The sequence below is a fragment of the Nymphalis io genome, chromosome 20 (assembly GCF_905147045.1).
Source record: "Nymphalis io chromosome 20, ilAglIoxx1.1, whole genome shotgun sequence".
Classification (NCBI taxonomy): Eukaryota; Metazoa; Arthropoda; class Insecta; order Lepidoptera; family Nymphalidae; genus Nymphalis; species Nymphalis io.
The window spans coordinates 10,015,072-10,041,842 of NC_065907.1; the positions used below are offsets into that span (position 1 = coordinate 10,015,072).

Below are 26,771 nucleotides of genomic sequence, written 5' to 3' on the forward strand. Positions count from 1 at the left end.
AATAGGTTTTTGAATTAAGAATAATTTTTTTTAAATAAATAAATTGGATATATTATTTTACGTTTTAAAGTTAAATATAAATGTTCGTTTTTTCCACGTTTTTGAGTTGATAAGGTACTTGTAAATACTGAGGTTGAACTTTGAGAAATATGTTAATTATAAATTTTAGATATCTTGTGTCGTTTTTCTTTATTTCACCCATTTACTTTGTTCAAAGATTTTTAAGGCAGGTTTGTTGGACGCTTTATATAGTACTTACATACAATACTGTATTGGGCTATATTTTCATAAATCAACCTGACATTTGTTAGACGATATCGTAAGTACCTAATAATTTCGATAGAATATTACGAAATCAATTATTTCATAATATAATTTTTTAAATTAATTACAGTACTAAGTAACTATACAATAAAAAATTAACGACAACGAGACGAGAGAGAAAATTGTCTTTCAGCGCTTCTTGGTCGACTTCACATAAATTGCAACCTACTTTATGTTAAAAAAATAATAAAAATCGAATTGATTGACGCTGCGCAGCACTACGCCTCGCAAGGCCTCGCAGATTGTTTTTCACATTTGACATTTTGGTGACTATTACTAGTTGCTATTTGCTACCTTGCGCCTAGATTGACATATCCATTCATTTAGTTCATATATGACAGCCTCCTGGCTATTTGTTTGTTTTATTACAAAAATATAGTAGTTTTGACTTTGTCTATCAATAAGTGTACATAATGCTTTTGCATTAAATAAATTAATTGAAATTTGAAATGATCAGAGACGAGGTAAACAAAGTGTAGTAGAGTGTATCGAGGACAGTGGCATAGCTATCGTAGGGCCAGGTGGTGCAGTGCACCAAGGCCCCGTAGCTCAGGAGGCCCTCTAACCTCAGCTTTTAAAAGAGACGAGCATAAAAGAAAAAAAAGAAAACATTTTTTTTAATGTTTTTAAATGAACATCAACAATTACAGAACTCCTGATTTAAGATTTTTAGCACTTGCGCCAACCGTCCTCGATAAGCATGTGCTGTTTGTCATCGTTATTTTAGTTATTTGGTAGTTTGGATGAGTATGCCCGTAGCGCCTTGGATCAGTGATAAGCTCATGTGCTTGACGGTCGTGAGATAAATTCGACAATTCCAACCATCAACTAAAAAGTTGATCACTTGACTTGGCTCTCTTATAGTACATACACCATATTATTATATACCTTTAGGAATAATCAGGTTAGGCTTAGAATAGTACTCCCCCAATCTCATCCCGTGGGTGTCGTAAGAGGCGACTGAGGGACGGGGAAAAGGGGGGATGGGCAGCAGCGTCCCCCCTCCCATAAACATCTTACCCCCTACTGCGCTCGCCAACACGCCTGCCCAGCGCGGCGAGTATGGGCAAACCACCTCCCTAAATGGCAGATGCGCCCAAAAAAAGGCCCCCAGTTACCGGCAAGCCCTCTAGGCCCGACCAAGGTAGCGGTCGCGGTATCGGCAGGGCAGGGGGTGCTAAGAATCACCGGTTCACGGCAGGCTACCGTATAAAACGACTGAAAATGGCAACGTATAATGGACGCTCGATGAGGCTGGACCATCACCTCGCCGAATTAGAAGTAGAGTTAAGTCATATAAACTGGCATATACTGGGGTTATCTGAAGTCCGAAGACAGGGGGAGGACACGATAACTCTAGAGTCCGGTAACTTACTCTACTTCCGCGAAGGTGATAACCTCTCCCAGGGTGGTGTCGGTTTTCTAGTCAAAAAGGATCTCATTAGCAGCATTGTGGAAATCAGTAGTGTGTCGAACCGGGTAGCGTACCTTGTCCTAAAACTTTCCGACAGGTACTCCCTGAAGGTTGTACAGGTATATGCGCCAACTTCGACATACTCTGATGATGTGGTCGAAGCGATGTACGAGGACATCGCAAAGGCCCTCAACGACACCTCGAGGGCCCACTACAATGTTGTTATGGGAGACTTTAATGCTAAAGTGGGAGTACAAGATAGCGGTGAATCGAAAGTCGGACCTTACGGCTTGGGCTGCAGAAATCACAGGGGGCAAATGCTGGTAAACTTTCTCGAAGCGCAGGGGCTTTTTTTTGATGAATTCTTTCTTTCAAAAGAAGCCTCAGAGGAGGTGGACCTGGCGAAGCCCCGATAACGTGACAAGGAACGAGATAGACTTTATCATCTCGAATAAAAGGCACATATTTAGAGATGTTTCAGTGATCAACAGGTTTAATACCGGAAGTGATCACCGCTTGGTTCGAGGCACTCTAAATATCAACTTAAAAGCCGAAAGATCGAGAATGATGAGGTCTACTCTCCGACCTACCATGCTCCAAGCTGCTCAAGGCTCCGAAAAGTTCCAAATGGAACTTCAAAATCAATTCACCGCGTTGGAAACCATAAGCAGCATTGATGAGAGAACCGACACGCTGGTCAAAATACTGCAAAACACATCCCGCAAGTGTTTTCCGCCACAGAGAAGAGACAACGCACCAAAACTCTCTGCTGAGACACTCGAGCTCATGAGAAAACGACGAGAACTACCATCGTTTTTGTCAGATAAGGCCTTAAACCGAACAATAAAAACGCTGACGCGACGCGATCTCCGACGCTCCAATACCTGTGCCATCAAGGCTGCGATTGAGCAAAATCGGGGATCGAAAGTGTTCGCTCGCAAGTTTGGGAGGCCGCGTCTGACAAAACTTAAAACTGAAAATGGTGGGGTCGTTACCTCTAGGCCTGAGATTGTCGGAGAAGTAGAGAGGTTTTATGGGCAGTTGTTCTCTTCAAGATCGGATAAGCCCGTGGGAATCAGTATTGATGATGATGACTCTTATGCGCCATTACTCCGAGGAGCTCCCGGTCGTTGACCAAGAAGAGATTAGGGCGGCTCTAGAACAGCTTGTTTGCTTGTGTTAGTGTTTTTTTTTTCAAGAAAGGTGATAAAACCCTCTTGAAAAACTACAGACCAATCTCCCTCCTGAGTCACGTGTATAAGCTGTTCTCAAGAGTCGTCACGAACCGTCTCGCCAGACGACTTGACGAGTTCCAGCCCCCAGAGCAAGCCGGCTTTCGATCAGGCTACAGCACCGTGGACCACATCCATACTGTTCGGCAGATTGTGCAGAAGACCGAAGAGTACAATCAGCCGCTGTGTATGGCATTTGTGGACTACGAGAAAGCCTTCGACTCCATCGAAACCTGGGCAGTGCTCGACTCATTGCAGAGATGTCATATCGATTGGAGATATATCGAGGTACTGAGATGTCTGTACAACGCCGCTACAATGACTGTCCACATCCAGGACTGTAAGACGAAGGCGATCCAATTGCGCAGAGGGGTGAGACAGGGGGATGTAATATCCCCGAAACTGTTCACCAACGCGTTGGAAGACGTTTTCAAAACGCTGGATTGGACTAGGTATGGAGTCAATGTAAACGGCGAGTACATCTCACACCTTCGATTTGCCGACGATATCGTCATCATAGCAGAGTCGCTGGAACAACTCACCGAAATGCTGCGTAGCCTAGGCGAGTCTTCCCGGTGTGTCGGTCTCGGCATGAACTTGGACAAGACCAAGGTCATGTTCAATAGGCATGTCGTGCCGGGACCGATATACGTCGAGGGGAAACCTCTCGAAGTTGTTAGTGAATATACCTACCTAGGACAGATTATACAAATCGGTAGGAACAACTTCGAGAAGGAAGCCGATCGAAGAATTCGCTTGGGATGGGCAGCATTTGGCAACCTTCGTCAAGTCCTCAAGTCGTCTATACCGCAATGTTTGAAGACGAAAGTCTTCAACCAATGCGTCTTACCTGCCATGACATACGGTGCCGAAACGTGGACACTAACTGCGGGACTAGTCCACAAATTCAAAGTCGCTCAGCGTGCTATGGAGCGAGCTATGCTCGGAGTATCTTTGAAGGATAAGATCAGAAATGAGATTATCCGGAAAAGAACCGGAGTCACCGACATAGCTTGCAAAATTAGCAGGCTGAAGTGGCAGTGGGCTGGTCACGTATGTCGTAGGACCGATGGCCGTTGGAGCAGACGAGTCCTAGAGTGGAGACCGCGAATCGGCAAGCGCAGCGTAGGGCGCCCTCCAGCCAGGTGGACCGACGACCTTAAGAAGGTGGCGGGCACCAACTGGATGCGGAAGGCGGAGGACAGGGAGCTTTGGCGCACCTTGGGAGAGGCCTATGTTCAGCAGTGGACAACGATTGGCTGTTGATTGATTGATTGATAGAACAGCTTAAAAACAACAAAGCTCCGGGAGATGACGGAATCACAACAGAGTTGCTTAAGGCAGGCGGGACTCCGGTCCTGAAAGAGCTAGCAAGCCTCTTTAATTCCGTCATCCAACATGGCAAGACCCCGGAAACGTGGAGCGGGAGTGAGGTGATACTGTTTTTCAAGAAAGGTGATAAAACCCTCTTGAAAAACTACAGACCAATCTCCCTCCTGAGTCACGTGTATAAGCTGTTCTCAAGAGTCGTCACGAACCGTCTCGCCAGACGACTTGACGAGTTCCAGCCCCCAGAGCAAGCCGGCTTTCGATCAGGCTACAGCACCGTGGACCACATCCATACTGTTCGGCAGATTGTGCAGAAGACCGAAGAGTACAATCAGCCGCTGTGTATGGCATTTGTGGACTACGAGAAAGCCTTCGACTCCATCGAAACCTGGGCAGTGCTCGACTCATTGCAGAGATGTCATATCGATTGGAGATATATCGAGGTACTGAGATGTCTGTACAACGCCGCTACAATGACTGTCCACATCCGGGACTGTAAGACGAAGGCGATCCAATTGCGCAGAGGGGTGAGACAGGGGGATGTAATATCCCCGAAACTGTTCACCAACGCGTTGGAAGACGTTTTCAAAACGCTGGATTGGACTAGGTATGGAGTCAATGTAAACGGCGAGTACATCTCACACCTTCGATTTGCCGACGATATCGTCATCATAGCAGAGTCGCTGGAACAACTCACCGAAATGCTGCGTAGCCTAGGCGAGTCTTCCCGGTGTGTCGGTCTCGGCATGAACTTGGACAAGACCAAGGTCATGTTCAATAGGCATGTCGTGCCGGGACCGATATACGTCGAGGGGAAACCTCTCGAAGTTGTTAGTGAATATACCTACCTAGGACAGATTATACAAATCGGTAGGAACAACTTCGAGAAGGAAGCCGATCGAAGAATTCGCTTGGGATGGGCAGCATTTGGCAACCTTCGTCAAGTCCTCAAGTCGTCTATACCGCAATGTTTGAAGACGAAAGTCTTCAACCAATGCGTCTTACCTGCCATGACATACGGTGCCGAAACGTGGACACTAACTGCGGGACTAGTCCACAAATTCAAAGTCGCTCAGCGTGCTATGGAGCGAGCTATGCTCGGAGTATCTTTGAAGGATAAGATCAGAAATGAGATTATCCGGAAAAGAACCGGAGTCACCGACATAGCTTGCAAAATTAGCAGACTGAAGTGGCAGTGGGCTGGTCACGTATGTCGTAGGACCGATGGCCGTTGGAGCAGACGAGTCCTAGAGTGGAGACCGCGAATCGGCAAGCGCAGCGTAGGGCGCCCTCCAGCCAGGTGGACCGACGACCTTAAGAAGGTGGCGGGCACCAACTGGATGCGGAAGGCGGAGGACAGGGAGCTTTGGCGCACCTTGGGAGAGGCCTATGTTCAGCAGTGGACAACGATTGGCTGTTGATTGATTGATTGATTGAGGTTGTAATAAAAGTCGAATTCAAGATGATTCATTTATTTATTTGTCTTTTAAGAACAGATAAGCCATATACATAGATCAAAACACATTAACTAATAGAGTTAAAAGATTTATATAGACAACACCGTCCTTAAAACTATATAATTATAGAGATCAGACGCAAGTTAAATATACGGTTTTACCCTTAAAGAGATGTTCGCTACTTTTAATGTAATATGTAGCTACTAAATATAACCTATGTGATATTTAGAGTAGGAATTGTAAAGATTTATCAAGTAACTTCTGACAAATACAGGCATGTACACATTCTTTTCAATTCTATGGAAGTTATCTCTGGCCTTATGGCTCAAGTGAAGACCATCCATAACGTTTTGTTTTTATATCTTCTCTTTTTGATCTCTGTTCATTCTTTATTGTTCTTTGTAAAATGTTATTGAGTATACCGTATGTCTATCTAAATTAGTCAGAATACCTATTTGATGTTACATTGTTTATAAACTATACTTTTAATACTCAATTGCCAGAATATAAGCTTACAATCTCAAATGCATAAAGCATCAATTTCGTTGTCATCGTAGCCCGCATTTGACAAAAGTTTTAAAAAGACAAACATTAGAATTAATTCGAATTTCAAAACCGTAGCCATAAAGATAGAAAGTTATGATTTGTTCTCCACTACGATTATAATATACTATATTTATTAAATAACACGTTCTAACATTTATTAAATCACATAATTTTGATATGTATGTGTTGAATGGAGCACCATCGATGCTTGATATGTATCGAACTCCACTAATCACTAAAAAGATCTAAAAATGTTTCATAAACACTACAATACCGATCATATTAAAATAATTGTACTTTATCCACTACTGGTTGTTATCTATAATATATTAAATAGTTCTAAGTTACAATGATATGTTCTCGTGGTCCTACTTTGGAATATTTTTCCAAAAGCCAGATACAAAGCGCATGCATTCCTTACTTTTTCTTATACATATTTCTATATATCTACCTAAGAAATGAATTTTTTTTTGACATTAAGATAATATATTCTTTTAAATTTTTTTGACATAGCCGTTTCAATGGAGTCGCCTCTGACATCGTTTTGGGATAGAAAGCCTTAAGTATAATTTTCACTAAGGGCGACATTCATTCTCTCAGACGTAGCTCAATAAAAGTCGTGACCAGGATCATGAATAATGCTTTTAAACGTACCTACTTGTATTTTTAATCATACCAATAAACATTTTTTAATCATTTATTTTCCCAGTTGTTAAACATTCAACACTTTGTTGGAAATAGTAATTTTATTAGCACTTCCATGATGTAGACGCGAGTATTTCCTTGGTCAAGACTTTTTAATTTAGATTTAAAAACTGTTTAAATAAAGTCTATTTTACAATAGATAAAATATATCTACTTATCCTACTGTTATTCGAAAATTAATCATTATAAACTACCTAAATGTTTTTAAATGTAGAAATGCGTGAGACGCGGCGATTATTTAATCGATATATTTGATAAAAATTGAGAGGCAATCGTTCGATTCGAATCGATTCCACGTGGCCGGTTGTAGAAGGCGATTACGATTACGAACAAGTGCTTCTCGTTAAATAAATTTCAAGCATACATCATTCTCACGGGCGTGAAAAGAGAAAATTCAATTTCTCTTATACTTAAAGGAGTCGTAGGGAAGATAACTGTAGAATGAGGAGCTGATAGGGCCAAATTGGACGACGTGGTAGTAATCAGAGGCCGACTCCGGTGCTATTCAATCGAGGAAACCGGTGTTAACCAATTTCTCCAGGAAAAACTTGACGTCGCCAAGTTCATTGTCCTTGATGCCAAGGGATTTCAGCATACCGAGATCGCCGTTCTCAACTGCCATAAATACGGAGCGAAGGTGTTCGAGGTCAGATCTCATCAGGTGGAGAGCGGCGCCGAAGTCTTCAATGGTTTGCGATTCTGGAATTATTTATTGTAATTGTAATTTCAATCCTATATAGATTATAATTCTTACTATAAAGATTCTTGACTTGACTCTCTTTTAAAGCGGTGACATTGTCATAATGAAATATTTTTCTGATTTTTAACAATTATTATTTATACAATAGTAATAATATTTGAAGCCTTAGAAAGTCGGGAAACAAAAATTATTATGATACAAAATATAGCAAAACAAACATATTATATAAAAATGTAAATACAAATAATTGAATTCAAATTATAAGCACAATGTCGCCCGACAACAATTGCTAGGAGCAAACTCATTTAGTACTTTATTGACGTAGCAAGCAAGCGAGGAGGTAATGCATTAAGCTTAGTAACGAAAGCTCAAGAGATTAAGCCACCCCTTTTTATTATTATTTCTTGACACTTTAATTATATAAATAGTTTAACAAACAAAATATATTATTAATAATAATAAATGAATATTATTCGATAATAGAACAAATATAATAAAAGTAGTATATAATTATGTACATGTAAAAATAAAGATTATTTACCAGATAGAGCAATAGCCACTTTCTCCACTCCACCGAGCGGTTCCAGGGCATCTCTGGCCTTGCTTCCGAACAGCTTCTCCAAGTAATTAGGTCCATGCGAAGCTATGAGGGATTGCAAAAACGAAGCGGTTTCTTCTACAGGTGGTCGTTTAGCTGAAAGAAATATATATAACTTCAAATTTCAGGCATTTATATTCAAGAATGTTAATCAAAATACTCTTTTTATGTTTTTGGAATATTATCGATAGCAGATACTTTATAATACTATTAAAATAGATTAGTAATGTTATGTTGGTTGCCTATAAACTTGCGAAGTTGAGTCAATTAGTGTCGAATATATTTTCAATCAAAGTATAATTCATTGTGATTCTTTTAATAAAAATCAAACCGACTTAAAACCTTTTAATAAAAAACCAAGTAGAGATTTTTTGTTGTTTTTTTCAAATTAACTCTTGTAAAACAACTCCTATGTCCGCGTAGTACGGTTTATTTTAATATACGGTTTGATCACTATTTACTAGAGCCGAGCGAAGCTAGGTCGCCCCGGTACTATATATAATTTAATAATGATAATAGTCTAAAAAAATATTCGGAAGAATATCTTACGCTGGAAAATCTTATATCATCAACATTAATCATCTTAATGCAATTTATTAAAAACCTTTTCTAAACGAAAAACCAATTAGAAGATTGGTTCAAGTGTTTAGACCAAGTAAACAGTTTTATGACAACATTGTGTGACGCGACTAGATCAATAGTTACTTGTTGAACACTGACGGCCATAATTATAAACGTAATTTAGCGAATGATCAGTTAAACAATGCTGTGTCTTCTTCTTTCTACCTAAACAAAAAATATAAATAAAAAAAATTGGCGGCCTTGATAGTTAGTTGCTTTCCGAAATCGTATTTGGTCACATGATATATATAACCTCTTTAAAAGTTATTTAAAAATAAATAAATCTAGGACAAAATATTACATCAAATATAAACGATTATTTGCTAATTTTAATAGTTGTTTGTGGCCCAAAGTAGGATATGGTGTATCTATTCATGTTTTATCTATTTGCAAGGATCATGGAGAAAGTAAAATTGTATATACATAGATACTAGCCAATCGTCGATAATCGATTTGCGTAAAGTCCGTTCTTAGTGAGCGTCTACGTCGGGGAAGGAGTAACTGTAACAAATTTCAATTAAATCGGACGGATAGTTTAAGAGATCTCGTAATGAGTGTTATTTAGCTTATGTATATATATATATATGTCCGTGACAGCCTGTGAATGTCCCACTGCTGGGCTAAAGGCCTACTCTCCCCATTTGAGGAGAAGGCTTGGAGCTTATTCCACCACGCTGCTCCAGTGCGGGTTCGTGGAATACACATGTGGCAGAATTTCAGTTAAATTAGACACATGCAGGTTTATTCACGATGTTTTCCTTCACCGTAAAGCACGAGATGAATTATAATCACAAATTAAGCACATGAAAATTCAGTAGTGCTTGCACGGGTTTGAACCCACGATCATCGGTTAAGATTCACGTGTTCTTACCACTGGGCCATTTCGGATTTATTTATTTATTTGAAAGACCATTACCTACAATTTATTTGAATAGGGATACTGCTATAAGGAGTTTACTTTTAAAAGAAATGCACGCAGAAAAAAAAAATAGTACTTGACATATAACATAATAAATGTATTTCGATGAAATATTAAAAAAAAGAATCTTTAAACGTTCTTTACATAATGTATAACCGTTTTCATGAAAACTGACGCGAATTTTCTTTGAAAGAAAATATTACGTGTTTATGCAAAAGTAATTCAGTAGGTTTATTTACGAAGCACAGCTGCGGACCGTATTTCGGAAACTTGCAGAATTTCAAATGTATTCAAATAAGGTTCAGACACACTTTTCCAAAGTTCAACGAAAATGTATATTTTATGCAAGTTTTATGTATAATTTGTAATAAATTGTGTTTTAACATCTGTTTGACCGGATGAGTTTTCGCAAGCATTATTTTATGATTTTATAACTATCAAGTTAACGCTACGAATGACACTATGTGCTATGTGACTGCTTAATTTCAGAATCGCTATTCACTTTAAACTGCAATAAAATATTATAGTATACAATTTCTTTATTCAATTAATATAATACTGGTGGTAGGGCTTTGTGCAAGCTCGTCTGGGTAGGTACCACCCACTCATCAGATATTCTACCGCAAAACAGCAATACTTGATATTGTTGTGTTCCGGTTTGAAGGGTGAGTGAGCCAGTGTAATTACAGGCACAAGGGACATAAAATCTTAGTTCCCAAGGTTGGTGGCGCATTGGCTATAAGCGATGGTTGACATTTCTTACAATGCCAATGTCTAAGGGCGTTTGGTGACCACTTACCATCAAGTGGCCCATATGCTCGTCCACTTTCCTATTCTATAAAAAAAAAAAAATTAAATTCGTAACTATCCAGTTTTCTCTGATGTCAATAGACTTAGTCTTAAATTTAGCCCTGCTAAATTGAGGACTAAGTTCTAGAAATAGCGTAAAATTAAAAGATCGATGTTGGTTACACATTTATTTTAGGCCTGCAGAGGCGGGCGTACCGTCAGGACGTCACGGTAGTATACGCAAGCGATCCCGTGGCGTCCCCCGAAAAGAAGGTGTGGGTACCGCTGATTTTTTAGTGGCTATTCCGGCACCATCAGCGTCAGTGAGCTTACATACGCGTTTCCCCAGCGGAAAATAAACACATTTATTTTACTTTAAGCAAAGGTCCTGTTTTATTATATATTCTTATAGTGCCGGTAATAAGGAACAACTAAGTAAATTCAAAACGCTAACTAAAGAAAAGGGCTCATCAGCAGCAAAACGTAAATGTTGAAATTATTCCACATCTAACATATAGGTATCTAGATAATATCAATATCCAACTCGCAATTTATTATTGTGTACAAAATAGTACATTAGGTAGCATAGTAAAATGAAAGAGGAATATATTTTTATTTAATAAATAGCCGCCCAAATATATTTATATAATAAATGCGTTATCTATATTTAATTCACTTTGTATGAGGATATAAATGGTATTAATGTATATTTTTGATTATTTATTAATTAATAATTTTATCAATTATTATATAACATGAATCAACATGTACATAATTTAAATTATAATATAATTCAATAATTAACTTTATTTATGGTAAAATACTTCTTTAAAACGTTGTTTAATTTACACTATGTAATTTTTTTTTAATACAGATTATAATATTTTTTTATTAATTTAAAAAAAAAAATTCAAATATTCGAATTTCGATCATAAGCGCTTTAAATATACATAACATTTTGTATTAATAAACAATATCAATCAAAACACATGATCAATCTCGTTAATTACGTTAATTATGAGCATAATAATATTGTAGATAATAAAGCATCACTTAATTAGTATTATTAACATAGCAGTTTGACAGTAGCTGTCAAAATTCTGGTCACGTGATATATTTCTATATATAAGTATGTTCTATGTTTAAATAAACCTTTTTGTTAATTATAGTATTCTATTTGTAATCCAATAATAATGTACATATGTATACTGAACTTTATTTGGAAATCGGCGGAACAGTTTAGAAAGAACGTATTCTTGAATTTTTTTTTTTATATTCGCCGGGAGGGCAAATGATAGAATCATTTGCCCTGCTGCTGCTGCCACCTGATGGTAAGTGGTAGTAGAGTCCAAACGCGACGACAGCCAGTACAGACGGGAAAAACGTTCTGCACTAGCCGCCTTCGCCTGGCCGGCAAGATGCCTCTTTACGCCTCGTTTGAAGGAACCCGTGTTGTAAGAAGAGGGGAACAAGTGAGCTGGTAAGGAATTCCATTGGAATTTGGAAGTACGACAAAGAAAGGAGTTGCCAAATTTCTTTGTTCGCGATGGAATTGATGTCACAGTCAATCGTCAATCCCCAGCATGGCGATTTTGCTTTGTATCACCAGCGGAGTACTACAGAGGGAGGGAAGAGGAGAAAATCCTGACTTTTTCGCTGTGAGAGCGCATACCTGTGTTTTCTTGGCATTACTCAACAAGATTATCAGAGCCCCATTTGGCGATGAGCTCTAATGTCCTATCGAGTTCAATGACAAGATCCTTCCGCCTCTTCTCAATTTCCGCTCACCCAGCCACTGCACGTCCACATGCACGATAGTACAGTGCATGGTATCCACCATGCACTGTACTATCGTCTGCATAGCAATGTATGTTCCCAAGAGAGAGCATATCATTGATATGCAAAAGAAAGAGTGTGGGAGATAGCACAGATCCCTGGGGGACCCCAGCATTCACTACATAGAATTGTGAAGCGCAACCATCAACTAAAACACGAAGGCTACGCTTGTGTAGGAAGCTGGCAATCCAGGTGCATAGCTGAGCAAGCAGACCATATGCCGGCAGCTCGGAGAGAAGACTTCTGTGCCAGACCCTGTCGAAAGCCTTGGAGATATCAAGGCTGATAGCCAACGATTCTCCATGCTTGTCGATAGCTTCACCCCAGAGGTGTGTTACGTACGCTAGAAGATCACCTGTGGACCGTTTTGGTCGAAACCCGTGCTGACGATCATTAACTAGACAGTGATCTTCTAGGTAATGGATCAGTTGGTTGTTTAAAATCCGTTCCATCACCTAATAAAAAAGGTTCCATCATCTAATAAATAACAAAGTACTGAGGTGATAGCTATTGGCCGATAATTTGCCGGGTCAGACCGATCCCCTCTTTTGGGAACCGCTTGCACATTAGCTCTTCTCCAAGCCTCCGGCACACTTCCCGAAGAGAGAGAAAGTTGGAACAGGCGCGTTAACACAGGAGACAGCTCCGCTGCGCACTTCTTCAGCACTATGGCTGGTATTCCATCGGGACCGCTAGCTTTCCGTACATCAAGTGATTGCAGCTCCGCACGCACATCACGTTGCCTGATTTTTAATGTCAGGCATCGTATGGCCACATGAAGGTATTGTAGGTGGCAGCGCACTACAATCATTGATGACGGAATTATCGGCAAAGAGTTTAGCCGTCCGGATTTCTGAGAGGTGGCAGCGAAGGTTGGCAGAAATTGTTTTGCACAGACTTGTTCAGACGCCAGAAGCTACGGGAGCCCCTAGGATGCGAAACAAGGTCACATGAAACTGTACAATGCGCTGTGCATCCGCTCTCGTGTATGCCTTTCTACAGGACGTGGAATTTTTATTGTAGTTTGCTTTCAGTGAGTCAATGTTAGATGCCCCGCTAATGCAGCCGTTGATCCACTTGCGATATACCACCTGCTTAGATGATACAGCATCGGTACATTCACGAGTGAACCAACGGTTACGCGTACCCCTACTGACGAGATCTGAGCTAGGAATGTAGTATTCCATTCCCAACACGATCTCGTCAGCAACAGCAGCGGCACTAGCTGTCGGGTCATTCCCACTGAAGCAACGTTCCTTCCAACGCATAGTAATCGCGCATACCGTCCCAATCTGCCGACTTATAGTGCCAAACGCGACGTTTGCATACCGCTAGTGGCGGCAGCTTGGCCTATGGCACTCTGGTAGATATAAGGCCGTGATCCGAAGAGCCAAGAGGAGCCTGAACCACAACCTGATATTCCACCGGGTGAGAAGTCAGCAGAAGGTCCAGCAGAGAAGGCGCTTGCCCATCAATGTCTGGGATCCTGGTGGGCTGATCAATCAGTTGGGTCAAGTCATGTGTGAGAGCAAACGCATGAGCAGTCCTTCCAGCATGGTCAGTTTTGAAGGATTTCAACCATGATTCGTGGTGAGCATTAAAATCCCCCAAAAACACCAATTCCGCGTTAGGAAATTGCTCTTGCGCAGCATCTGCCACCCGACTAAGATGGTCAAATAATCGGCTTGTCTCCAAGTCACCATTGTGGGATCTGTAGAGGCACACGTAGACTCGACTCTGACGAACCAGGTCCACACGTACCACCAACATGGAGAAGGAGGGGTCCTCCAAGCAGCGCAGTCGGTGACAGCAAACATCCGTCCTGACGAACAAGCATACTCCGGCTTTCGCTTTGAAGGATTCTTCAAGCGTGTAGCCGGGATAATTAAGGTAGCTGGTATCGGCAGGACGGAGTATTTGTGTCTCCGTGAGAAACAACATTGCTGGCCGTGCTGTCTCGAGATGGTGGTGACAGCGTTGAGGTTAGCGTGGAGTCCTCGGATGTTAGAGAACTCGACCTCAAACAGTGTGGGTATGGTGGGGGTGTGCACCGCAGATCGACCGTTATTTCTTAGTTGCGCTACCATTTGGAAAAATAAGGAAAAGAGACGTGAAGCGAGCGACGTATTGCCACGATAGGGATGGGCAAAGTGTGGACGCGTGTTTTCCCATGTGGTTGAAAAGGAAAAATACACTGACCCACCGGACGGAAGGGCCCCCGAACCCCCCCGGAAATTGCCGCCGGGATCCCACCTTCCGGTCACCAACCGGCACGACGGTCCACCCCGAGATTATGCGTGGCCTGGTGGGGCAGCCTCGCGAGCTGGATAGGCACTCTCGGGCCCCTGTACTATGCCACGGGCGGCCAGCGGAACAGCCGTTTCTTCGGGTCTCCCTGTCCGGCAGGTCAATACAGTTTCCCCCGGCATTGGTTCAACAGCCGTCTCCATTGGACCAACACCCATCGCGGCAATACCTCGAAACGCGGCTGCAAGCCACTTCACGAGTTTTTCACTATGCGTACGGTGGTAACAAGCCAGGCGGATGTTTAACATCCTACCACCAGATGAGCAGTTGGCCGCTCAGATATCCCTTAGTCGCCTCTTACGACACCGATGGGAACGAGAGGGGCAGTGAAATGTATTCTTTCTCCGTCACTACACGGATGAGAATTTATATAACATATTTACTTACAAACATATTTATTTAAACCATTTCATAATTACAATTAGTGATAGTCATTAGGTGGGTATAAAACAGCCTTGAAACTTTAATAGATATTATAAAGCTTTTCATAAACTTGTGCATTCAGCTTTACTTAGCTTATATTGCATAATGGAAGGTAAAGTTTACAAAAAATCTTTAAGATTAAGATAATAAAGTCGACTTAAGCAGCTTTCCCGCTTACGGGCAAAGAAAAACAAGTGAGATAATGTTATGAATTTCTATTTATTTTACGTAAAAAATAGGGGTAAATAAACAGATATTTGGTCTCACTATATGTTGGATTAGTTCACTAATGAGAGTGGTGTGTGTAAATTCGACTATTGTTTTCCATTTGGTCAGAAGAAATTCGACCAATTTATTAGCGTGCTTATATATGGGATTTTTTTCTAATTATACATATTGTGGGCAAACAGGTGCAATCTCTATTCTCTTGTCCTTATAATCCGATAAGATAGGACATAGTTCAGGCGCAGGACTAAAAGCTGCATGCTTTCCGATGTTTAAGGTCCTCCAGGCCGATTTTGGCCACGGTGGCCAGTCCTAAGAGAGATTAGCCAACTGCGCAGGAGATATTATAGTGCACAAGTGTGTGCGTGAACACGGGTGCGTTCTCTATTTCCTAGCTCTTATATTTCGATGGGACGGTAATCCGATACGACCGGAAAGAGTTCAGTGTTCAAGACCAACGGCTTTACGTGCTTTCTGAGGCACGGGAGTATACACACTTCCAACTTCTAAGCCCCGGACTGCTACTGAGAATTTTCTGACAGAAAAACCGAATAACTTTTTATTGGCCCGACCTGGGAATTGAACCCTGGACATCCGGGTCAGCGGCCTTATAGCCACTAGACCAACGAGGCAGTCTGAGTATTGGAACTGTAAAAAAAATGGTCAGGAAATACAATAGTATTTTATTGGGCTGAACCGAGATTTAAATCCAGGGGGTTTAGAAGTATGTAAATTTACACGTGAATAGTGGTAACGTAGGCGAGCACTAAAGAGTTTTGAATATTCATCACCCAGGGGTTAAATATGGGATGAAAATTTGCATGAAAGTTGGAGAAGAATTGGATTTGCAGTGGTTTTCACCATAATAACTTATAATAAATTTTACTATATGTATTTGCTATATGACTGCCTTATGTAAAGTATAATTGGAATAAAATTAGCATTGACGAAAATGTTGACAGCTACTTTACCATTGTTTAGACCATACAAACGTTAAACAACCATTAACCTTAATACACGAAGACCCTAAGCTCCATAATGACTTTGTAAGAAGTATGAACCACTCCGTAAACCATCAATCATGGCATATAACATGTTTTGTGGCTGTAATTACACTGGCTCGCTCAGACACACACAAAAAAAATTATCATTGAGTTTCTTTTGCCGGTTCCTCTCAGGGTTGAGGTGTTTCTTACCGAACCGGTGGTAGTTTTGACAGTCAATAAGTAAGTCTAATACTTCTGTATCAAATAATATGTAATAATGTGTAATAAGTTTGTGGCGCCTTCACATAATAAACTTCTAACTTTAACCAGACTTCTAAGCATTTTTTTAGTTATTGATTAGTTTTATCTAATGATTGAATTAATAATTGGTTGGGTAAACTAATAGGGATGCTGGGACGAATACAATTTTGAACAAAACAGGAATATCGTAGATTTTTTTTGAAGTATTTTTTATAATATAGGTAGGTGGACGTTTAGTTGGTACGTGGTCCCCACCGCCCATAGATATAAGCGCATTAGAAATATTAGCCATGACTTACATCGTCACGCCACCAATCTTGGGAACTAAGATTCTAAGCTATGTGTAGTGTCATTGGTTCACTCACCTCTTAAGCCGAAACATATTAAGTATTTCTTTTTGGCGATGGGGTATATGATGAGTGGGTCGTACACAAAGCTCTAGCACCAAGTAAGAAGTAGAGTTGTGGAGAAGCCTATCCATGCCTACTTGGTCACGTGTAGTATGCCACGTGGAGAAGCAAGGTGAAGTAAACCTAAAAGGTACAGTTGAGAAGCTAAGATATTAAGGCCTGTTATCTTTACCTGCTGTGCAAAGCTTGGAGTCTTCATCGTAGCCATCAATGCAGTCCGGTGCTCCATCGCAGAGATACTGAATCGAGATGCAGTTGCCGTCTACTGGACACTTGAATGGTTCGTACGGGTGACAGTACTCTGGAAAATGGCAAAGCAATAAAAGTTTTGTAAACAATAATTAATATGATTAAATAGAAATAACTAATGTGTGTTATGTTTTGTAAATAAGTATTGTTATAAAGCTGCGTCTCAAAAAGAGAATAATTGGTAATTTTCGTATTGTCACCATAATTTGGTAACAAAAGACCCTGCACTTAATTTTCAACAAAATTATATAACACACAAAGAAAACACAGTTCTATAAATTTTGTTCAAAAATTTGTATGAAAAAAAGAAGAAATTTAGAATAATACAAGTGTAATAAATAAATAAGTATAACCTTACAATAATCTTTTTATCCTCAACTAGCTAGGCTCTTGTCTAGCAATGATATATTAATGAACTGAATTTATTTTAAAATATATACTATATTTGACTATATAAAACATTTTTCGTTAAAGCTTAGTGAGTTAGTTAGAGTTTAAGCGTCGCTCGCCTTGTATTTCATTGAATATAAACATTTCACACACACGCTCACAAATAAATGCAATTCGTTTTTGAATTAGTAATAGTTTAATGTCAAACTAAAATCATCTCTTTGTGTTTTAATTTCCTATTATGTTTTTTTTTTTTTTTGCTTTAAAGAAATAATAATTTTATCAGCATTTAAATAAAAGATTCTTTACCTAAACGAGATAAAAGAAAAAAAGTAAAGTAGTGTATCTTCAGAATTAAAATAATTAAATGGGTTTATATTATATATTACAGTTACGGAGGGTTCTGGAATACATTTATAAATATATAAAAGTAATTTCTCTGAAAACGTAGGTAACTCGTTTTATTGTACCTTAAATATTTTATAATTTAAATATTAGCTCGGTCAAAGTATTTTATACTTTCATATCCCAGATGAGTTTGTTCAGCTCGTGTAAAAAAGCTACAAGTTAAAATTCATAATAAATTAGAAAGCATGAATCTGACTGGTGGTAGGGCTTTGTGCAAGCTCGTCTGGGTAGGTACCACCCACTCATCAGATATTCTACCGCAAAACAGCAGTACTTGATATTGTTGTGTTCCGGTTTGAAGGGTGAGTGAGCCAGTGTAATTACAGGCACAAGGGACATAAAATCTTAGTTCCCAAGGTTGGTGGCGCATTGGCTATAAGCGATGGTTGACATTTCTTACAATGCCAATGTCTAAGGGCGTTTGGTGACCACTTACCATCAGGTGGCCAATATGCTCGTCCACCTTCCTATTCTATAATAAAAAAAAAAAAAAAAATCCTTTGTTGAGGTTAAAACTTAGATATTTTGTTTATATATTTTTAAAAATACATAGATTCGTAGTTACTTCAAGGTACTATAATTACTGCTATATTTTCGGGATAAGACTTTCGTTTTTATTTTCGTTAGTGGTAAATTGATTTCAACTTTGCCTATTAAAGATAATTTTAATAAATAAGGCTTATATAAAAAAAAGTTTGGATGATAAAAAGCTTCATTAATTTCTACACTGAAGATACTAATTGTATATAGTTGAATATATATTTAAACCGAGAATAAGCTTGATAACTAATTTACTTTCCAATTATTCTCGATAGAATTTTCATGACGAGCTTTTCATTTAGATTTATAAAAAGTAATATCATTTTCATACAAAAAATACAAATTTTATCGTATATAGATTTATATTATTAATTTCATTTGCGAGAAAGCGATTCAGCTGAGTTACTTTTCAGTTATTTTCAATAGGATTTACAATCTAAATAAAAATAAATATTTCTTCTAACATAATACAAATCAATTATTATTTAATTAAAAACAAAAGTAAATTATCTAAATTACTCTGTTTTTTTAAGCCTAAACATTTTTTTTGTTATATAAAGCGCCTGAAAGAAATCGCTGTATACGATAAGGCTATTTTGTAATTTGGTTTGGTATAATTAGGACTACAATGAATTGCGTATTTCAGCGCAAAGATTATAATTAATTAACTTCTTTGATACAACACTTTACCTATTACTTAAATTCTTTCCACCATTCCACGCGGATGATTTTGTTACAATTTGATACTGAACTCCTTTTTAAAATTAAAAATTTTTAAGTTTAAATTTTGATCTGTATTTAGTTTAAGAAGAGCCGTGATGTCTTAGTGGTTACACGACGAGAATCTTAATGATTCAGAGTTCAAACCTACCACGTGTATCCACCATCCCGCATTGGAGCGGCGTGGTGAAGGGACAGGGATCTTAGCCCAGCAGTGGGAAGCTTATAGGCTGCTACTTTAAATTTTATAAGAACATCATTGACCCGAAAAATTTGTAAAACTACGATAGCAATGTGTTTCTAAGTTTGTTTCCTTAAAGTATATTTAATTTTGATAAAAATTAAATGACGTGAATACACACCTAATACCATTGAATTTTCATTCGTGTTCACTGATTCGTTATCTAAATTTTCCGCTTTAAAGAGTCTAATCAGAGGGCACAAAAGAAATTGCCCGGAACGACGTATTCTTGATACCGCGCTGTGATTATAAGTATTTCCCGGGAGAGGGAAGCCATAACCAGGGGAAGGATTCAAGTCATGTATTTTTGTTGGGAATTTACGTACTTGAAGAGTGAATTCACTTAATTTAGTTTTTATATAATTCTACTATTGTTAATTCACTTCTTACATACCAATTGATGATATATATAGCGGTATGTTACAACAAAGTGGATGGAAGATAAGCTCTCACTATAAAAAAAATACATTCATGTACCAACTTGGTTATCGGCGAAACGGTGTAAAAGTCTTATGTAATAGTCTTGAATCTCAAACAGATATACCAATATACATTTATATATATACATATATACATAAAACAATAAATTACGTTATAACTGGTATATTCATTTATCTAATAATAGAAATAAAAATAAATGATCAGCACAGTTACTACGCGACCAATGACGCAAAACCCTTCAAAAAGGTTTATATGTGTATCGTTCTAATTAGTAAATTTGTAGACGACGTTACGATCATTTTAGATATAGGTATTTGAGATTTCTCGTGGCTGTTAACTAATTAAACGTAGTTAAGTTAGTTTCAGGATTGTCCCCAAGGCTTACTTACAAACTCGTTAGCTTAGCATAACTTTCAGCAATTAACGTTCACATATGATATTAATATAGAAGATTAACTGTTTAAAATTGTTGTTAACGAATAAAATCGAAAACAAAATAAATTTTATTTGAATCAGCTCTTATAAGAATTCAATTGTTATTTGATAGGATTAAATGAAATTTGAAGCATAAGCTGTTACTCTTCCTTCAAGGAAATTATATAAATATAATTCAATTGTTATATATCTGTAATTGCAATAATATTATTAAATTTAATATGAATACTACACATTACACAGTAAATCATTTGAAATATATTACCTATTTCTGGTGAAAACCGCACTAAAATCCATTACACCGCCTTCCAGGAGAGTGAACGCCTATAGACCTTGAATATATAATGATAACTTTGCTATTGTGTCTAGTGTAATGTCTCTTCAAGTGTTAAGCGATCAGACAGTGACTTGGATTTATACAAATTAATGATTATCATTGGTCTCTTTAGTCATGAACGCAAGTGTCTTCGCGATGCTGCTTAAATCATCTGTCAAAGATGCAGAGACCTATATTTATATATAATAATTATCTATGACAATAATACCTTGCAAAATTGTTATAAAATGTATCTAAATTAAATTCGTTAGATTTAATATTCGAGATAGCCCAGTAGGTAGAAAGCGTGAACCGTAACCGATGTTCAAACCCAGGCAAGCACCACAGTTTCATCACTAAAACATCGTGGTGAAGAAATTTATATGAGTCTAATTTCACTGAAGTTCTGCCATATGTGCATCCACAAATCCGCATTAGAGCAATGGTGGAACGAGCTCCAAGCCTGCACCTCAAAACGGAGAGGAGGCCTTAGCCCAGCTGTTGGACTATTACAGGCTGTTATTTTACTTTGCTTTAATATACACAGGGATAAATATATTCTACTTTAATGGAAACATTTGCCGTGTGGTGACGGCGACGAATATCACCACCCCATCTCATCCCGTGGGGGGCATAGAAGTCGACCCGAGGGAATATATTTTTTACTGTAGTTTGCTTTCAGTGAGTCAATGTTAGATGCCCCGCTAATGCAGCCGTTGATCCACTTGCGATATACCACCTGCTTAGATGATACAGCATCGGTACATTCACGAGTGAGCCAACGGTTACGCGTACCCCTACTGACGAGATCTGAGCTAGGAATGTAGTATTCCATTCCCAACATGATCTCGTCAGCAACAGCAGCGGCACTAGCTGTCGGGTCATTCCCACTGAAGCAACGTTCCTTCCAAGGGACCGACGCATAGTAATCGCGCATACCGTCCCAATCTGCCGACTTATAGTGCCAAACGCGACGTTTGCATACCGCTAGTGGTGGCAGCTTGGTCTGTGGCACTCTTATAGATATAAGGCTGTGATCCGAAGAGCCAAGAGGAGCCTGAACCACAACCTTATATTCCACCGGGTGAGAAGTTAGCAGAAGGTCCAGCAGAGAAGGTGCTTGCCCATCAATGTCTGGGATCCTGGTGGGCTGATCAACCAGTTGGGTCAAGTCATGTGTGAGAGCAAACGCATGAGTAGTCCTTCCAGCATGGTCAGTTTTGAAGGATTTCAACCATGATTCGTGGTAAGCATTAAAATCCCCCAAAACACCAATTCCGCGTTAGGAAACTGCTCTTGCGCAGCATCTGCCACCGACTAAGATGGTCAAATAATCGGCTTGTCTCCAAGTCACCATTGTGGGATCTGTAGAGGCACACGTAGACTCGACTCTGACGAACCAGGTCCACACGTACCACTAACATGGAGAAGGAGGGGTCCTCCAAGCAGCGCAGTCGGTGATAGCAAACATCCGTCCTGACGAACAAGCATACTCCGGCTTTCGCTTTGAAGGATTCTTCAAGCGTGTAGCCGGGATAATTAAGGTAGCTGGTATCGGCAGGACGAAGTATTTGTGTCTCCGTGTGAAACAACATTGCTGGCCGTGCTGTCTCGAGATAGTGGTGGACAGCGTTGAGGTTAGCGTGGAGTCCAGGGATGTTAGAGAACTCGACCTCAAACAGCGAGGGTATGGTGGGGGTGTGCACCGCTGTACGACCGTTATTTCTGTTTTGTTGTGCTACTATTAGGGAAAAAAATGGAAAAGAGACGTGAAGCGAGCGACGTATTGCCACGATAGGGATGGGCAAAGTGTGGAGGCGTGTTTCCCCAAGTGGTTGCCAAAAGGAAAAATACACTGACCCGCCGGACGGAAGGGCCCCCGAACGCCCCCGGAAGTGGCCGCCAGGACCCCACCTTCCGGTCACCAACCGGCACGATGGTCCACCCCGAGATTATGCGTGGCTTGGTGGGGCAGCATCGCGAGCTGGTTAGGCACGCTCGGGCCCCTGTACTATGCCACGGGCGGCCAGCGGAACAGCCGTTTCTTCGGGTCTCCCTGTCCGGCAGGTCAATACAGTTTCCCCCGGCATTGGTTCAATAGCCGTCTCCATTGGACCAACACCCATCGTGGCAATACTCGGTCGGGCACTGGCCGTACGCTGGCTGACCTCGAAACGCGGCTGCAAGCCACTTCAAGAGTTTTTCACCATGCGTACGGTGGTAACAAGCCAGGCGGATGTTTAACATCCTACCACCAGAGTCTACCTAGGCCAGACCATCCAACTAGGTAGGTCCAACTTCGACAAAGAGGTCAATCGTCGAATTCAACTCAGCTGGGCAGCGTTCGGGAAGCTACACGATATCTTCTCATCCCAAATACCGCAGTGTCTCAAGTCGAAAGTCTTCGACCAGTGTGTGTTGCCAGTGATGACTTATGGATCACAATGGGCCTCATAAGAAGGCTCAAGGTCACTCAAAGGGCAATGGAGAGGGCTATGCTCGGAGTTTCTCTGCGAGATCGAATCAGAAATGAAGAAATCCGCAGGCGAACCAAAGTAATCGACATAGCCCGAAGAATTGCTAAATTGAACCACTTCAATGGGCGGGGCACATTGTTCGCAGAACCGACAGCCGCTGGGGCAGAAAGGTTCTCGAGTGGCGACCACGAACCGGAAGACGCAGCGTGGGCAGGCCCCCTACAAGGTGGACCGACGACTTAGATCAAGATCGGACAACGTGGAAATCCTCGGGGGAGGCTTTTGTCCAGCAGTGGACCGTCTTTCGGCTAATATGATGAATGGAAACATATTATTCAAACATAATAAAATATTTTAATATAAAAACTTTAATCAAACCATTGTAGTATAAGATACAAGTATGTTTTAATGAAATTAAGAGAAACACTAGATAAAATATATGTAACTCAATAAACATAGTAGATTTCTAAAAGTATAATTAGCCCCAACGAACGTAACATCTTAGGCTAAACCTTAATCAGATAATATAAATGGTCTTGTAGCTTCGCTTCGTTTCTGTAATTACTGGATTAAATTAATAAAGTTGTCGAAACTTTTTATACTGAATTGTTTTGTTAAAGTTTGATGAGAACATTCTAGCTTTGATTACATAAGCTGAGATTACATGCATTTTTTGTTTGATTTTATTTAATATAGTATGTGAATGATTTGATTACTTTTTAATTTACTGAAAATATAGCGCATATAACTAACTGTGTGTTTAAATGCAAAAATGGGAAATTAATATCTTTCATCTTACATAATTTTGTGGCAGAATTGCAATGAAATAAAGTATGGAAAGGTATTAAACATGCAGATTTACTCACGATTTTTACCTTTCTTTCGTTTTTATTTATAAACGTTGCTTAGAAGGTTGTTTGTTAAACGATGCTTTGTCTTCTTCTTTCGAATGTCAAATCAAAATTGTCAGAAAGAGAAAAATAATTGTTAAACTAAACAGTCGCTAAACGTCTTTACGCAAGACCTTACATGACACATCATGTTCACACCTAAGTTATTACGTACTGACCTACATTGTTATGTTTCCGTTTATAATTATTCAGCGACACTCACTTGTACAGTAGTTCTATTCTGTAGAACTCACTCAAGTTACGGTTATACACGGTGATATATGAACAGTTTTATGAACGACGAGTTTTAAATAATAAAAAAATTAAACAAAGGAAGTGCTACCGTTTGTTCACACAACTATAATTTGTTTGATCATTTAAAAACATTTAATTTCTACACTATATTATACTCAGTAGCAAATCTAGACAGCGTGATTCAGGAATCTGACAAATTCAATCAACGCCATCTATCGCTACTGAGTAGTAATACACGCCATTATACAAATAGTTTAATATCATCTTTAAGTATGTAAAATAGGGAGTTAGCGTGGGTAGACCAAACTTCACTCTAGGCTAATTTAAATGAATATTCTTAAGAAACGAGTTCTATGAAAGGTAAAGTTCGTATCTAACATTTATCTTAAGTTCGTTATAAATATTAAGTTGACTTGTGGCATTATGAAAGTTGAGATAATGATGAAACCTCAAAGCTTACGAAGGCAGCTTTGACTTTGTATAATACCAAAGTTACATAGAATTTAATTACAAGTAGCAAAAGAGTATTATGAATGGAAAAAGATATAAAGAATTCTGTGTGGAATAGTACACTAGTATATATTATGTAGAATCGACTGCCATTGGCTTAGTGGTTAGCTATAAGGCCGTAGAGCCCGAGGTACTGGTCTTAAAACCCAGGCCGATAAGAAATTGTTGTTTTTTTGTCGAAAATTTCGGTCGTGCCTCGATAAGCCTAATATGTCCTGTGCAGTTGGCTATTCTCTTGAAATAGGCCCTGTGCCCGAAATCGATCATTAGGCCTTCATAATCAATACATACATATATCCGTAGCCGTGATAAAAATAGACTATTTATAAAAACATTGTCTTTATTCTATTGTCGTTACTAATGATAGATGATTTCACTGAAAATTTTAGTGCTTTATACATACGACGACACACATACGACCTACCTTACTATAAGAAATAAAATAGAAGTATACAGAGGCAATAGTTAGTGTCTGTCGCAATTTATCCTTTTCTTTTTTTTATTAAATTCGGAACTATTATTTTATGTGAGAGTCTAGTGTATAGGTTGATTTTATGACTTATGTTTTGTTATAATATTGTACAAATATTTCAAACTTTTTACTTACCGGAACGTTTATTATGGTGTCCATAAAGTCGATTGAGGTCAAGAGACTCGACGGACCCCGGGGCGCAGCAGATAGCCACCAAAGCGGCGACACACGCCACTACTCGACACGGAGACATCACTGAAAAAAATGTATAATTGTAACAACGCTTCCATTTATTTATTACGAGTAGGTGAAAAAAATAAATTTTAATGTGTATTTTACTGTCTTTTGCGTGAATTTATTTACGCGTACTGTTCAACTCCAAATTCTTAGGATAACGTCATAAGTAAGCTATAACGTTTCTGAATGAATGGACTGTGAAATAAAAATTACATGAATAAATAATTATATACATAGAAAACAAATCTTTAACATAGTAAGTATATAAATAATTGATATCCTGAATGCGTGAGTACATCATATATATGTGGATACTATGAATATAATAAGCATATTTTTACGTATATAAGCTTCGTGGTAAGAAACAAAGTAATAATTAAACTTTTTTTTAACGCTGGAAAAACGCGTTACGCTTTTCCCCCGCGGGAACAGTGGGGGCTCGCCGGTGTCCAAGGCACCGAGTGCGCCCCTAACATCGGAGTACCCACTAAAAAACCAGCGGTACCCTTTCCGTCTTCGCGTGGAGCGCCACGGGATCGCTTTCGCATGCTACCGTGACGAAGTAATAATTAACCTGTTTCAACCAATAAAATTGACTCACAATGTTATTCCTGTATAATAAAAATAAAATATGTGATACGTGATAACTATTTGGATGAAATAAGTAATATTATTATTATATTTATGTACTTGATGCTTTATACTAAAGGGTAGTACTCTCTAGAGAATATATGACAAACATATAACACACTTAACAAACCCACGACAAAAAATTTCGTCCTATGCAAATATTTGTCTTGAGACATGAAATCGAAGCGAATGATTGGCTATTTTATATTTTTATTTATAACATATTCTGGTTTGTGGTACAAATATTTACAAGTGTTGTTTAACGGTGAATTAACGAATGAATAGATAGTACCCACCATGAAAGATCTTCACAAAGGCGTACCACCGGCACACAGTAGGTATATTTATTAAATTTCTTTGTTATACTGAGCATGAGAAATGACGTAATAAGAATTACTAATATTATAAATGTGAAAGTAACTCTGTTTGTCTGATATTCCTGTGCGCTTTAATAGATAAACCACTAAATCGATTTTAA

The 26,771-nt window shown here is 39.1% G+C and overlaps 1 protein-coding gene across 1 annotated transcript in view; it reads right to left on the reverse strand.

Moving 5' to 3' along the window:
* Window positions 1–5,761: 5,761 nt before the first annotated feature.
* Window positions 5,762–26,771, reverse strand: part of LOC126776418 (IDLSRF-like peptide) — a 100,861-nt gene continuing 79,851 nt past the window's right edge. The window contains exons 2-5 of the mRNA XM_050498928.1: window positions 25,562–25,681; window positions 17,255–17,383; window positions 8,249–8,401; window positions 5,762–7,706 (exon numbers count right to left, since the gene is read on the reverse strand). Of these exons, the coding sequence (XP_050354885.1) occupies window positions 7,513–7,706; window positions 8,249–8,401; window positions 17,255–17,383; window positions 25,562–25,679 (594 nt within the window). The 5' untranslated portion in view covers window positions 25,680–25,681 and the 3' untranslated portion in view covers window positions 5,762–7,512. The remainder of the gene's footprint in view (window positions 7,707–8,248; window positions 8,402–17,254; window positions 17,384–25,561; window positions 25,682–26,771) is intronic.